The sequence below is a fragment of the Haliotis cracherodii genome, unplaced genomic scaffold (assembly GCF_022045235.1).
Source record: "Haliotis cracherodii isolate W230 unplaced genomic scaffold, xgHalCrac1.p SCAF_9, whole genome shotgun sequence".
Lineage (NCBI taxonomy): Eukaryota > Metazoa > Mollusca > Gastropoda > Lepetellida > Haliotidae > Haliotis > Haliotis cracherodii.
Window position 1 is genome coordinate 19,876,716 of NW_027266343.1, and position 16,120 is coordinate 19,892,835.

The 16,120-nt window shown below is 40.1% G+C and overlaps 1 protein-coding gene across 2 annotated transcripts; it reads left to right on the forward strand.

Moving 5' to 3' along the window:
- Nucleotides 1-206: 206 nt before the first annotated feature.
- Nucleotides 207-14,864, forward strand: LOC139452776 (galactocerebrosidase-like). Of its 2 annotated transcripts, XM_071234388.1 has the most exons (18): nt 207-349; nt 1,957-2,025; nt 2,202-2,265; nt 2,751-2,839; nt 3,132-3,287; nt 4,324-4,362; nt 4,493-4,623; nt 5,335-5,419; nt 6,269-6,306; nt 7,833-7,957; nt 8,778-8,917; nt 10,054-10,113; nt 10,286-10,363; nt 10,476-10,617; nt 11,658-11,835; nt 12,234-12,406; nt 13,386-13,459; nt 14,540-14,864. In XM_071234388.1, exons 1-18 carry the CDS (start codon nt 227-229, stop codon nt 14,741-14,743), a joined length of 1,968 nt encoding a protein of 655 aa, XP_071090489.1. In that variant the 5' UTR covers nt 207-226; the 3' UTR covers nt 14,744-14,864. The 2 variants fall into 2 exon arrangements, with proteins under 2 accessions (XP_071090489.1, XP_071090490.1); XM_071234389.1 differs by lacking the exon at nt 207-349 and adding an exon at nt 468-540 and having other exon boundaries at nt 2,202-2,839.
- The last annotated feature ends 1,256 nt before the right edge of the window (nt 14,865-16,120 follow it).

Below are 16,120 nucleotides of genomic sequence, written 5' to 3' on the forward strand. Positions count from 1 at the left end.
GGTTGACACCCACGACCCTCAGTTAGAATTTTATTGAACCCCTGTTGCAAACAACTTAAGAGCACTGATGAAACTGATATCCATTTGATGATTTCTTTATTTTGTATAGTAATTAAACAACCTATGATACCAGGTGTTCCAGCGCGTCTGTGAGACTAGGCTCGCATATAACTTCCGTATCATCTAGGTCACTGTCAGCTGATGCGGTGTCGATTTCGCGTCGATCATGTTCACCTTGGCGGTTTCATTTTCCGTCGTGCTGTCAGTGTTGAGTGACAGTTATGTAATCGACAACACTGGAGGACTGGGGAGGCAGTTCGATGGATTTGGAGCTATCAGCGGTGGAGGGGTAAGTTGAAATGTTGTCGTATGTTATATTTATCATGGCATGTGACTAGGGTACGCTATACATGTTCCGGGCTACAGGGCTATGTGATTGCACCCAGCGCGGAACCTGCATTGCTTTATATACTGAAGGCTCATCTTCTCAACCTTGAATATAAAGGCCTGATACCATCTTCACTGTTTGCTTTTTTGAACGTGAGTATGTTAGTTATACATGTTTCCGGGCGTTGTGAATCCAGGATGATCATGTGATGTCGAGTGATATCTGGATATTCACCTCCATTGTTTTCAGTATTATCTTCATGACCGACATCAATCAGCTTTGTTTCTGTAAAAGGCCTTGAGACCATGTATACAAAAACTGAACAACACAAGAGTGTTTTATTTACCATTGAAGTGAGTTGCTCACATTCATGATTCTTATGCATACACATAAACGTGACACTTAAAAACATGTAGGTTGAGTTTTAACTATTTTTTATCCCCCGGCATAAAATGCGAGGGTATATAGTCCCCATCTGGTCTGTCTGTATTTCGTTTACGGAGCATAACTTGAAAACCGTGAAAGATATTTCATCGAAACTTGAATTAAATGGGCCTGAAGTTGTGCCTGTTGCTATTATAGGGGCAGGGGGGATGTGTCATCTTCAGTTCGATTTCGATTTCCCTACCACTCCATCCTAAGTTTTCACAGCAATTACATTTCACAATCTGACTTACATGATAACAATGATATATAGATGTTCCTGATTTGCAACTGGTCAGAACTGGCTACGCAAGGAAGAGCAATAATGGTAATGGAAATCAATTCTAATAATGCGGGACCAGAACCAAAATTAGCAGAAAGTATAACGGAAACAAAGAAAAAGTAACATGACTCGCCGTCACAGATAGAAATACTGTTCAACGAGTTGTTAAACCCACCTCTCTGTGTGTATATCCTATATATTGATTGACTGCATGTAAACTGTGAAAGGAAGTATATGCTGACTCCGACATGTTGCAGTTCAAGCACATAATGTGTATATGTTCAGGGTCTGGGAGCATAGGATATCACGAATATATCATTCTCAGTACATACCTATATATTAGATGGCCAGGTCCAAAATAGTTGTAGTCTTTCTAAAATGTACTTTAATGTAAGGCAGTCTCCGTGGTCTAGTGGTAGAACGTCTACCCGGAGAGCGGAAGGTCCGTGGTTCGATCCCCGGCCGAGTCATATCAAAAGACGTTAAAAGATGGTACTTGTTGTTACCCTGTCTGGCGCTCGGCATTAACGGACTAAAACAAGGACTGGTCGGCTCGGAGTCAGTATACTGTGTATGAGTAGGGTATTCATGTTACACTGCGGCAAGATGTCTCAGTGGGCTAGCCCTACAAAGTCGGCATTAGTCCGGACTAGTACAAGCTGCCACACACACACACACATACACACACGCACGTGCATGCACGTCGCTATATAAGTGCAATAATCTTGGACGCGATGTTAAACCCCATTTCGCCTCACGTCACCTCAATTAACAGTCACACAATATCACTTTTGTCAAATGACTTTGCCCATCGGTTGTGTCGTTGCCTAATGTTTATAGTAAATTATTATTTCGTTCTCAGGCAACTTCCAAGTTATTGGTAAACTACCCCGAGAAACAGCGAAATGAGATTCTGGATTTGCTGTTCAAGGTATGGACATTGGGTTTTGAAAAAAAAATAATACCTGATGTTTTTCCCCGTTTTTAAACAGCTGCATATGAATATAAACTGAGTCATTAACTTTAAAATGGTAAGTAAACAATTATTTTGTCCTTTTTTAAAACTTTAGAATGGTAAGTAAACAATTATTTTGTCCTTCTTCACAGCCTAATTACGGAGCCTCCTTAGATATACTGAAAGTGGAAATCGGGTCCGATGCTCAGAGTTCAGGTAAGTAGTATGAAATAACGGTAAATGCAACATGCAAGACACATGGTCTATATTGTAAGGACACTAATGATATAAATATTCTTGTTTCCTATGACTATTTCAAAAACAACTGGACCTGTTAGGGGAGGGTATTAATATATGTTTGGAAGGTTATAAATCTATAAAACAGATTATTACGACAGTCGGAATCGTACAATGGACTCTGCTTTGAGTGGAGATTTCTTGTGATATGGAAGTATTCAGGCGCCTTTACTCATGTTATATAAGGCACACCTAGTTCGGAGGACATAATTACTTGGTTACATGGGTTGCAAGGTCTATCGTTTTGTTAGCCAAGGACAAAATTAAACAGGCCTTTAATTAATACGCATGTATCCAAAAAAGGTTCAAGTTTGATAACGATAATTGAAAAAGGTTAATGAATGTGATGCGGATGTCATTACATTGTGGTTGCCATCTTGTCTACTCCATGCCCCCTCCATCAGACGGGACGGAAGCAACCCACATGCGGACAGCCGAGGATGAGAACTACACCAGGGGATATGAATGGTGGTTGATGAAAGAGGCCAAACAGGTTAGTGCCTTTGCTATAGTTTTGGCTTAATGTGATACAAATGATGAATATGTAAATCCATGCTATGGAATAATAACAATATTGTTATGTTTTAAAAAGAAATTAAACATCCGTATGTTTATCGTTGTGGTGCCATATAAACAGACGCACGCAAACATTTAGATATAAATCCCCCAACTCGTGACCCCCCTCCTCGTTCACACACACACACACACACACACACACACACAAAGTGTTAAATCGTCAGTAAATATAATAATGTTTAACAATAATTCTGCATTTGTATTTCTAGAGGAACCCGTCCATCAAGTTGTACGGTCTGCCCTGGGGGTGGCCTGGCTGGGTGGGGTGGAACCTGTACGACACCCCGGACCAGACCGCCACGTACATCGTCAACTGGGTTCTGGGAGCTAACACTACCCACGGGCTACAAATAGACTATGTGGGGGTGAGTTCTGGAGTGTCATATGTATTGTTCATATAATCGATTTTTTAACATAACTAATAATAATTAGCTGTATGGGAAAGCAGGGTAGTTGTTACCTGTTAAAGTGGGTATTTGGATAGGGCTTTACGTGGCCTTTAACACTGTCAGTTATTTGACAGTTGATCACTTATATATCACGAAAGCTGAACGTAAAAGTCTAAAGTGCCAAACCCTCCTCTATAGGCATCCAGCATATCACTTAATTTGCATTGGCATCCAATTTAAGAACTCATGTGTCATATCAGTGTACTCAGCCGGTACAATGAATTTAGACTGCCAAAGGGCTAAATATATTCTATTGTTTTGTCATTCTTTGTAAGAAAAAAAAATCAACATTTCATGGCATCCAGCGTACTAGAATCCGGAATGCCTCTCAACAGGGTTTGGTATCCAGCTTACTGAAAAGGGGGTTGGCACCCTCGCATATCGTAGACATTATCTCTTGGATCCCACGGGCAGGGATATGCCGTGCTGACCTAGGATCATGATAAGACGATAAAGGGGTGTCACAAAGAGGGGAAACCTTAGACCACTGGCCTACCCGTGCATTTGTTAATGGTTGGATCACCGGTCCACACTAATCTATTCAGGATGTTGTTACTTTGAATCGTCTATACTGAAACATTGAAAACGCATAATCAACTTTAACTTGAAATCAGAAAATATGTGTTTTTGTGCTCATCCCCAAACACATCGAACGAGATTCGAACCCGTACGTTTGATTATGTCATGCCTAAATACCCAGACGTACGAATCTGACTTTTGTGATCATATTGCCAAATATTACAAATACTCGAATATACATTTTCACAATGTTTCAGTATACGATTTTATGTTCTGTTAAGACACAGGGTATCAGGACTGGCGCACAAGAGTCAATTTCCAACACACCTTACAAATGTAACACTTTCTATCTGGTAATGGTTTGTTTTAAAAACAACACTTTACATGTCTAGTGAGAACCTTAGTAACCTTGGTTTCAAATCATCCTTTACAGATTTGGAATGAGAGAATGTATAACGTCACCTACATAAAGGTAAGTACAGGCCTGGCGCCACCAGACAAGTTCGTATATTGTAAATGTTTGAGTTACTGTGATTCGTAAGCCTGAGGTCGACTTGTCGCAAATCTGAGGGTCTTTTTAACCATATGTCTGTCCGTTGCAGACGTTGAGGAAGACACTAGACAGACACGGTCTAGTAGACACGCATATCATTGCGCCAGACAATTTCCACTGGGATATAGCCGAGGACATCCTTGCTGACTCGGAACTTGCACAGGCGGTGTATGCTATAGGGTGCGTGTAGTTGTCTTTTTTAACACAGTGGGAATGACCACACTTGTTCTGCTGCAGTCAACAATAACCCCAGCTTCGTCACCGGCACCTGTATGTAGCAATTGAATCAGGTTAGCAAAGAAATTAAGCAAATGTAAAACATGTGAATGTATCAAGGAAAACCAGTGATGACACCAGGTGTTCGCGAAAATTGTAAGCATGAACCTGCCCTGCCGGTAGCACCAGCCACTCACACAATTTGCATGAACGGTTAGTGTTTGTTTGTCGCTATGTAGTGTTGTTCTTCCCTCAAATCCACCCCGTTATGATTCTGGGCCATCCTTGGTTCCCAGCATCCTCTGCTTGTGCGAAGACCAGGGTTGTTGCAATGGGTGACCTGGCTGATTTTGTGGCATCGTACACTGATAGCTTATGCTATTGACCACCCGTTTACCAAGGTGGATCCATGCTGATCGTAAGAGACGGTGACTTGTTTGCGTAGTTCGATGCTCAAGGTGTCAATCACTGTCAACCAATGATCGAGACTGATTGTTCTCTTGTGCTGACGTGTCACAGTCTCTTATAGTGTTAATAGTTATACAATTTGATTAACTAATAACGACCCCAATAACTTAAATATTGAGTTATATTTAAAATTCCATCTTTTTGTCTTCGCATTATTATTATTATATGATGATGATGATGATGATGATGATGATGATGTAAATTCAGCTCGCATTACCCCAAGACAACCAGCACACCGACGGCAGTGAAGACAGGCAAGCGTCTCTGGGCATCGGAGGATCAGACATTAGTGGTGATACTTGAACCTTATCGCAAATCATTATTCACACAGTAACACCCCGTTTACCCGGACAGCTCGTTCCCAGTAAAACCGTCCTTATTAACAGGGTACCCGATTACTGAATGATGGGTACGGATTAATATGCCCTTGCGTGCTCTTCCATGTCAAATCAGGGATTATGTCAAATCAGGGAGTATATCAAATCAGGGAATATGTCAAATCAGGAAATATGTCAAATCAGGGTATATGTCAAATCAGGGAATATGTCAAATCAGGAAATATGTCAAATCAGGGTATATGTCAAATCAGGGAATATGTCAAATCAGGGAATATGTATAATCCCTGACATTTTTAGGTATAATTAGACAAATTCCTTGATTTGATAATGATTGTTTTAAAAATATTCCCTGAAAATATTTCATTCATGGTTGTTAGAAGAAGTAATTTCTAAAGTATCATCATGACATTGTTAAAGAGTTAGATTGTTAAATAGAAAAGGTATATATATATGCACATGTTTGTTGCCTGGTTCATAAAAAAACAAAAAACCCATTAGTATAGGCGTGACCAACCGAGAACACTAAAATTGTTCTGACAACACATAATCATTATGATCATGATGTTCACGGAGTTAACAGTAAAAATACTGTTCATTATTACATTCAGATATATTACATATATTCCCTACACAAATATACACATTCCCTGAATTGGCATGATCCCTGTAACAATTTGTATTGCAGTGTACTGCGTGGATTTATTATGCTGCTCTGGGTAAACATCGGGGTGAAGCTTTCACCATTAAGGCCAACATAGCAGTCAGTACTAGATTAATCCTTGAAAGTAATTTTCTATTTATAGAACTGGAACAGGAACTATGTCCATGGGAACATGACAGGGTAAGAAATTGTTGACGTTTTCTTAAACGTTAAAATCTGAATATTTGCAGGATATACTTATTTATCATAAAATGGGTAGGTTTCTCGGCAGGATAAAGCCAACGGATAAAAACGATATCCATTGGGGTCATATGCGGATAGAGATGCAAATATCAAAGGTCAAGTAGGACTACTTTCACTGTTTGTAAACAAACATGGCGTCGCCCTCGTCATTCGGCGATCGAGTCAGAATTAACCATCGGGAATCTGGATAAACTACTGGGATAATTGCTATCATTATCAAAAGAACAGTGTAATATACTGAGAATCAGTGTCTAACTGTGACGTAGCTAAGGCATTTTATAAGTTTTGGCAACTTTGGAGATATAAAGTTTGAAACAATTTTGCGAGGGCACGAGGCCTAGCCAAGCGGGGTCAGTGCTTGTAGACCTCTGCGGCTTAAAACCTTCTCCACATATTAAAAAAGTTGGATTGGGCCGAACTATGTTTGAATTGTTACCTTGTTTCGTTTTTTCGCTGTGTGTACATCTGGCTACACTTCTTAACGTAATGACAGGACAGATCGAATGTCAACAACGTCTGACAGTGGCCGTGACGTCTCATAGACTAGGGTTAGAGTAGCTTCCCTTTGACAAAGGGCAGTTACTCTAGCGGATCGACCGATGGATTGCCGCGAAAGGCAATTAAAAACAACTGTTGTTTTGCGTATATGTTGCTTCGCCACTGTTTTAGAAACAGATTTTAGTTGGAACTCTTTTGGCTACTGTCACTGTCCGACTGACACATCACTTACCCTGTGACGTAATAAATATTAATGCGCGCATTCCAGGAAAACTCGCAATGTTTCGGTAATGTTTGTGAGAGAGGGAAAGCGATTTTGAAGCACAGAATTAAAGAATGACATTATATGATAAAGAGGTTATCACGCTTGTGTGTTTTGGGATGGTAAATATCCTGTATTAGGAATAAACACTATGTATTTAGCTCGCCAAGGCTCGCTAAATACAATGTTTATTCCTAATGCAGGATATTTACCATCCCCAAACACACTCGCGTGATAACCTCTATTAATGTGTACCATTTAGCCCCTGTTAGCATGAAAAGGCACATGTAGTCTTATGTTTATGTGTGTATAACATATGAATAGGTTATTGAATAGAAATGTGGTCATGGAAACGCAGATCAAATATTTAACATAAACTGCTTTCCATATTCATAAAGAAAAGCTCTGCCAAAATCAGAGTCGATTCCGACTGTACCATGAACATGTATTTATAAACAACTATCAAATAGTGATGATAACAGATTTTCGGGAAAAGGTGAGCGTATCCAACCCCACCTGTGGCACCTGTCAAAGGCAAGTCAAGTGATCACCTGAAAAAACCTACGGGAACATATGGTACAAGTGAAAATAAAGAATTGCATCGGACATATTTTTTGTCACTGATGCGTCAAATTTGGAAATGGTCTCCACCTGTCTACCATAAATCATTGAATACAGACAAATGATCATATATTTGTTTCAGTACAATTGCATGGCCATTGATCGCCAGCTACTATCAAGGACTACCTTACTACCCCGCTGGGCTAATGACAGCATCCGAACCATGGAGCGGGTACTACCCAGAACCTAAAACAATATGGGTTGCAGGTACACAAAACTCGCACTATAATTATAAAAGCAGACATTTGCATTCTGAAACACTGAAAAAAGTTTAATTTATGACGATTTGTCCTTTGGTGGAGTGTCCCAGTCGTGTTAGGCGCCGTGATTCGCTGTGCGGAGTTGCGTCCCTTGGGCACGTCAGAAACCTATGATTGTGGATTCGAATCTCGGTTCGCCCCGATTATGTTTCTAGGTTTGTCAGCACCATACCCGTGCTCGTGGGTTTCGCCGAAGTGGTAAACGTCTGAGACCTGCATCACTTCGGGGTTTCCTCCCACATTAAGCTTACACGTTGTGATATAACTGGAATACTGTTAAAAGCGGCGTTAAAGTCACTCACTCACTCCTTTGGGGGGGGGGGGGGGGATCATGTATTGTAGTCCACATGTTAATGATATTCTAGTTTTAAACTGTCGATTCAAACGAATATTATTGTATTTATTTGTAAACTATACAAAAATGAATTAATCAATGTCTGATAAATCCCCATCACGGACTAACAGGCTCGATTTATGTTTGTCATGACAGATCCAGCGTTGAAGCTTCAACGTTTACACTTTAATATTCCAATTATATTCATTTTCTAATCACTGTCACAAATAAAATATGAGTGAAAAATTCATTCCGGGGCTTTCATGTCTACATGTCTACATGTAGAACAGATGTTAGATGACATACGTCGAAAACCCAATAAATGAATAAACACTAACATATATGTTAAACATACATATATCTCTGAGGAAACAGTTTGATCCAATTCTTGTTTTGAGATTTTATTTATATTGATTTTATATTTCCGTTTAAGCTCATACAACTCAGTTTGCACAGCCCGGATGGACGTACCTTCGTCATGGTGCGGGAGTTGGAACCTTCAAATATGGCGGCACATACGTCACGCTCGTCAGTCCAGAAGGAAATGACGTCACTATCATAATTGAAACTATGGTGAGTGTCTTCTTTTCATTAAATGTACCGACCAGGTCAACGGGGTGGAACAAATGTTTATGACTTACTGCACCCCCCCCCCCCAAAAAAAACAACAACAACAAAACAAAACAAAACAACAACAACATCAAACAATCAAAACAACAAAAACACCTACACCTACAATATACATGTGATGTAAAGGTAGTTGTACAAATAAAGATTGTGCCTATTCGAGCTTGTTACTTCGTTACTACACAGTGAGTTTGGTATTCAGGTTACTTGGTGGTGGCCATTCTTCAAATCTGAATCTGTTACAAATGATGCAAATTAAAGTTCATTAAGTTTTTATATTGAATACTGTAAAGTGAACAATAATGCATATATGATAGTGTCTATATTATGATACCATGACTGCCCCGTATCGTACACTTATGTCGTAGTATTGTGGCTGTATATACTGTCTCTCTCAGAAATGAGGGGTAAGTAAACAACATCGACAGGGTTATCTTATCGGCCTTTATATTGCTACTACGATGTGATTCCTAAATTGAAACACAAAGGTAAACCTGGAAATCGGTAAAAACGTGTAAAAGCAGTAAATAACCGCACACGATCAATAAAATAATTTGAAAAATGATATTGAAACACACAAGTTTAGGATTTCAATCACAAAAGGAAATATGATGTATCAAATAGGTGGCAGCAGCAATAAATAACTGACCCTATATTACATGTCAGAGTACTTACGAATATTCAACATTTGCCACAGTCGAATGACTTGAGAGAGATACGTGTTCCGTTTTAATTGGCTGGGAGGAATTGCGCTTTAGATTGGTATCCTATCCACACTGCTCATGTAGATAAGACACAAGTCAGGTCGTAGAAGGCCTCGAATCGCCCTCATCTCGCTCCTTTATAGGTAAAACCCGCCTTCTAGAAACATCATATCACTAAACTTCTCGAATGATGTAGCTGTCCTGTTCATTGCTACACAAAGACCGATAACTCTGAAGTACTCCGGCTGCCGCGGACCCCTGGAATCCGGCCACGACAAAACTCGATATTTTACGAGGATCTCTTTCATTTGCTGTCACTTACAATAATCTACCGCCACATAACAATGACACAACATTCATGTATGTTTCCTGCATCAGATGGACGACCAAGACGCCGGTCTACCCCAGAATGTTACATTCCAACTCAAGGGATCTTTAGTGAGTCTTTAATAATAACGCATTACATACGCGTCCAATGGTTTGTGCAACCAATCCTTTATGTAAACGTCTTTAATTTATTGCGAGATATTTAATACTATTTGTACCTGACTGCTTGAGTAATATCTTTGATTGGCTTGCTTATGTTTATTAATATGCTGTATTGTTACAGGCAAGTAAATCGCAGTTTAATGTTTGGTACACCAACACACAGACAGACGAATACTTCATTGAGAAACCACTTATGCAGGTAGGTTGTAACTTTATATTAATTAAAGAGTATTCAAAACATTTAAACAGGGTATAATAAAAGAACGAGAACTCAAATGAATATATTTTTGCTGAAATGTCTTCTTGGATAGACGGTGGATGGACAGCTCAATCTGGCCCTTGGCGTGAATGAAATGTACACACTGACTACTTTGACCTGTGGAAACAAGGGAGCGTACACCAGGCCACCACCTTCCAAGCCTTTCCCACTTCCATATATGGAGGATTTCTCAAGTAAGATAACGTTAAGAAGACATTTTTTGTATCTTTTTACACAGAGGACCGCAAAGTGTGGTTACCCCAAGTTGGATAAAATCGCTACAGGCTTTGGGAACAACAAGTTTCTGTACATGCATATGCTTTATAGCTCTATGGTAGATATAGTTACTTAGTCATTGTTTACCTATGACGTGACAAGGTCACAAAGTGTCCATCAAACATATGGCATAAATCATACTGTAGAGAGAGCCACTGGTAGGGTTCGATCATCAAGTGTGACCGGGGATGTCGGGACTGTGAGTTAGTATACATGAAAAAAAGCGAATTAACAGAGAGTACCATACCATGTAAAATGCTCCATTCTGATTGGACAAAGATATGCAACTAATGTTGTAAAATTTAATTTACTTGAACATGAATTCATTGTTTGACATTAACTTTATAGACAGTTATGATTAATAAATCGACGAGGACGCCAAGGCATGCATGGCAGGTGGCATGTCGCGTCGAGCAGCAATCCTTGATTTACAACTGACGGAATCCTATAACATTACAGTCCTCCCTGGTTAGAATGCCACCTTCCGTCGTCTGTTGTATAAAATACACCAACGGTGCTGTACGATAATGGTTTCCTTTGATGATTTCACTGTTAAGTTTATATTTCTTTATTTCTTTATCAACATTTTGTAAACATATACACTTAAACGTAGTTGTATGACAATACCGTGAACCCTCGTTATCCCACAAACCCCGCATTCCGGACGGTTACCTGTGAGGATATCTGTATTCTTTTAAACGGACATAGATAACGTCCTTTGAATTTGATTTACCTATGTTCGGACGATTTCACTGTGACCGTATCGTCCATATCAAGGAGGTAATTCATGTTTCATTGACTTTCTTTTCATCCCGTCGGGCCCATTAATTCTTTAATTCTGGTTTAGACATCAGTATAATCTGTGTAATATTGCAATGAAATATAGGTGCTCAGCCATGTTAAAAAGAAAATGATTTTAAGTTACTAACATTAATATTATTTTAATAAAAATCACCAGGTTACGAAGTTGGCGAAGAACCATTTCTGTTCTCCCAACAAATAGGAGCGTTCGAGGTTGTGAAAGCTGACGCTGACCATGGGAACGTCATGAGACAGGAAACCACACAACGACCGGTCAGCTGGTGCACAGCTGACTGGACAGACAGGCCGGTCACTATCATTGGGGATATTACGTGGTATGTTGTAAGACAGGCCTACAGGCTCGTCACTCATACAGGAGAATTTGCTTTGTTGGTTATCAATTCGAAACGTTAATGTCAGAAAATAATGTCTAATGTCTGCCAAAACATATTTCATTGGTCGCAAAAGGTAAAATAGTGATGACAATTGTTTGAATAGAACACTGAAAATCAGTAATGCCGGTAGCATTTGCCACTCACACAATTTTCCTAAGATACTGAATAATGAGATGTGACAGCTCCATGTAAAGGTCATGGTATGGGATATGTTGACAAGCGACGGTACGAAGACAGGCCAACATGCTCGTCACGTCGACCTAACTCACTCACATGCCTCCCTCCAGGCTGAAAACATCCCTGCAGGCCGAATTGTTTCACATTAATTGTATTCCCAGGACGGATATCTACCTGGAGGTTGACTTCCGCGTTCCGGCGGTCTCCGGGGTTCCAGACGGAGTCTTCATAGCATCCCGTCTCTCCGCGGGCGGTTGTGACACCACACTCGCATTTGGAGCGATAGTCTACCTCGACGTCAAACATCAAACATTTCACCTGGCTGCCAACTTTCGTAAGAAACATTTCAGTTATCTTGGCTCGGTAGGGATGCATCTGTTATACTGTTGGCAGAACCATTTATTCATAATTTTCCAGTCGGTTTGTTTTTACATGGAAGGCCAAATCCAAACCAAAAGTCAAGGTCGATGGTACACCTGGGCATTTTTTACGAATAGTGTTTACAGAAATTGCATATTGACCATAAATGATCATTCTTACGGTATTATATTTTACTGAATTGAATATATCATCCCCGGAGATTACAAGCAGAGAATTCCCTTCAAGGTTAGGGAACCAGTTAAAGTATTTTGCTAAAAACCTTCATGGAGCAACGAGGCATATCGCTTAGAAAGGAGTGCCATCCACGGTTTCAACATGTTACAGGTTTTATATGTATATCGTATGACTAACATCTCAGGCTTTCAATACGATACCTGTCATTTGGTTGAGCAGCTTCGAAACACCTGCATAAACTTTGACGATAAATCAATGTTTGTTTAATATGAATGTCGTAATATCTCACCTCAGGTACGTGATTGTAAGGACGTTTTACTTGACATTAATTTTGACAGCCTTCGTTATCCAGTGTCATGAAAGGTTTCATTTTAAATGTGCTTGTAATGACCACTTTAAGACATAAGTTAATATCATTTAACACCGACTTGTTCAGATCATTCCGGGGCGGTCGGGTAGCCTAGTGGTTGAAGCGTTCGCTCGTAACGCCGTAGACCCGGGTTCGATTCCCGACATGGGTAAAATGCGTGAAGCCCATTTCTGGTGTCCCCCGCCGTGATATTGCTGGAATATTGCTAAAAGCGGCGTAAAGCCATACTCACTCACTCACTCACTCAGATCATTCCTGAGAACAATTGTTAGATCGTTGAGATAAGCCGATGATTTAAGGCGCGCTTCATTCAGTCAAGTTATCAGTTAGGGCAACTTTGCATACTTGAAATGCGAAAATAATTTAATGCTCGCTTGTGTTTCTTCAGTTTTCAGTCAGGTCATAACCGAGGGCAACTTCACATATGCTGCGGGATGGAACACTGCCTCGCTCCTCGTGAAGGTGAATACTCTCATCATCCCAACATTTGTCAACTTTTGTGGTGACAAAATATTCTCAACATTTGTTTAAAGTTGTGTGTGGTATAGTATGTGTTTTATTCAAAACTGACAACTTATCACTAATCATGAGCAGTGGCCCTTAAACACTAATTGATTGAGTAAGTAGAGATTCGATTCCCGTTTTGGGTGTAATATGTCAAATCTTGTGATATTTCTCACCAATACGAATCACTCTTGGTCACATTGGCTCAAATATTAAAACAATTATTGTAGAAAGGTTCTTGACAAACCTTCATTTATTCAGTTACATGCATCCCCTACACTATGTTGTTGCGTGTAGGGAGTCTGGAATGAAATCACAGGTATTTACATGTCACTGTTACATCATGCTTTAACTCCGTGAAGTCCCGGATTAAAAGAGGTCCTTCGTACCTCAACGGCGAATGGTTGGTTGGTTGGTTGGTTTGTTGTTTAACGCCGCACTCAGCAATATTCCAGCTATATGACGGCGGTCTGTAAATAATCGAGTCTGGACCAGACAATCCAGTGATTGACATCATGAGCATCAATCCTGCATGCAATTGGGATCGATGACATGTATCAACCAAGCCAGCGAGCCTGACCACCCGATCCCGTTAGTCGCCTTTTACGACAAGCAAAGTCGCCTTTTACGGCAAGTATGGGTTGCTGGAGACCTATTCTAACCCGGAATCTTCACGGGTCCAACGGCGAATGGAGTGGCGGTGGAGTAGACAGTGGTTTAAGCGGTCTCACGGCACGCCGAAGGCCCGGGTTTGATTCTCCACATGGATACAATGTGTGAAGCCCATTTCTGGTGTCCCCCGCCATGATATTCCCGGAATATTGCTAAAAGCTGCGTAAAACCACACTCACTCACTCTTTCACGCAATGGCGAGTGACGTTGCTCAAGCTGTGGTTTGTCTGTTCTCGATTATGTACAGGCCACCTTGGAATAGCTGGGATATTGCTGACTGTGGCGATGAACAACAAACACGGTACATGACATTAGCGGTATTTCGGTTTTCATTTGTATCGACATGAGTTTGTTAATTTCTACCAGGGTCTAGCGGCTACCGTCACTGTTAACGGAAAACCTTTATTCAGTGATGTATCAATTCCATCTGGAATAAGAGCTGGGTTTGTTGGTTTGGGGACAAGAGGATATGGACAGGCCGATTTCGACAACGTGAAGATAACATCGGCAAAAGACGGACTTCATAGAATGGAAAAGATGAAATCTAGATTTAACTCTTTGCTTCCTTGATGAAACATAACGATGAAATCTAGATGAATGTTGATTATCCATTTTCAACTATTTTTGTAATATATCTGTGTGATTAATGTGATGTATTTTTGTATCTAAGTTCATTAAGATCATTGATAAATGTTAGATCGGAATAAAGCAGTGATGACATAACGATGTCTTTCTTCAATGTTGTTTACTAGGTTATATTAAATTACAGACATGTAACCTCGCACACAGCAGCACTCTGAACCAGGCTCAAGTTTAACGACCCTTTCCCTAGCAACCGAACCACTCTTTACATGGACAATCACACAGAACATTACTTACCAGTAAACAAGTTACCCTGGCGGACTCGAACGCAATCACTCTCTGATTGAAGTATCGCTCTCGCGAGATCACGTTATATATTTTGCAAACTAAACACCCCCTGTTTAAACATTGCTCTCGTCCACGTTATGTTTCAAAATAAAGTGTATGTACATGTAGAATATAATAATAAACACCTGCTTGAAGATAGTCATGCTCATAATGATATCTCAGGAGAATACGTATATGTGTATCTAGATATGCACACCTACACTGTACTTATTTGTCTAACTTGACAATAATAAGCAATATCAACAGTTAAGTGTTTACATTACATATACTTTGTAACATTCAATTTTTAAATGCAATAAATTGCCAATGCAAAGAATAACCAGTCTAGGTTATCCGTCGAAACAGATTGTATTTGGCGTAAAGGACAAAATTGCTGTGAAAATCATACTGGACCGCTGAAAATCAGTGATGACACCAGGTGTTCGCAGAAAGGGTATGCTAGTTCTGAATTACGTCTGCTGTGTACGAGTGCTGAGATTTTGCTGCTAATAAGTAAAGAAATATGTAAAAGCTGTGAAAATGATATGAATGGACCACTTTGAATCAGTTATGACACCAGGTGTTTGCGGAAAGCATGTCCTGTCCTACCGGTAGCACCAGCCATTCATGCAATGTGCATAAGAAGTAAGTATTTATTGCCTGACACAGCATAGCAGCACTCATGCCATGCCACGTCGTCCTGTTAACAAACCAGAAAATCCAGCAACACAAGCGACATTAATAATAATAATACAAGACACTGGTGTCGTGGTATTGTGAGAGAAATGGTCACGTGAGGATGTTCAAAATATATATACAATGTGGGATGCCATCAGGCATTAAAAACTTTCCCAGTTCAACCTGTGAAGTCTTTGGTTGTATCTTACATCCACAGTCCACAACGATGTGGCTATATACCAGTATATGACATACATGTTGGTGTTTTCGGCATTTCATTTGCCCTTAAGCCACAAGGAGGATGTCATACTCTTCCAGCTTCTTCTGTACACCTCAAATGCGTGCATGTTTGGCTGATCT

Excerpts from the sequence above, each read along its gene's own strand:
- LOC139452776 (XM_071234388.1), top strand. The coding sequence starts at position 227 with ATGTTCACCTTGGCGGTTTCATTTTCCGTCGTGCTGTCAGTGTTGAGT. Across the intron at positions 3,288-4,323 it reads TACAAATAGACTATGTGGGG|ATTTGGAATGAGAGAATGTA; the intron begins GTGAGTTCTGGA and ends CATCCTTTACAG. Across the intron at positions 4,363-4,492 it reads ATAACGTCACCTACATAAAG|ACGTTGAGGAAGACACTAGA; the intron begins GTAAGTACAGGC and ends TGTCCGTTGCAG.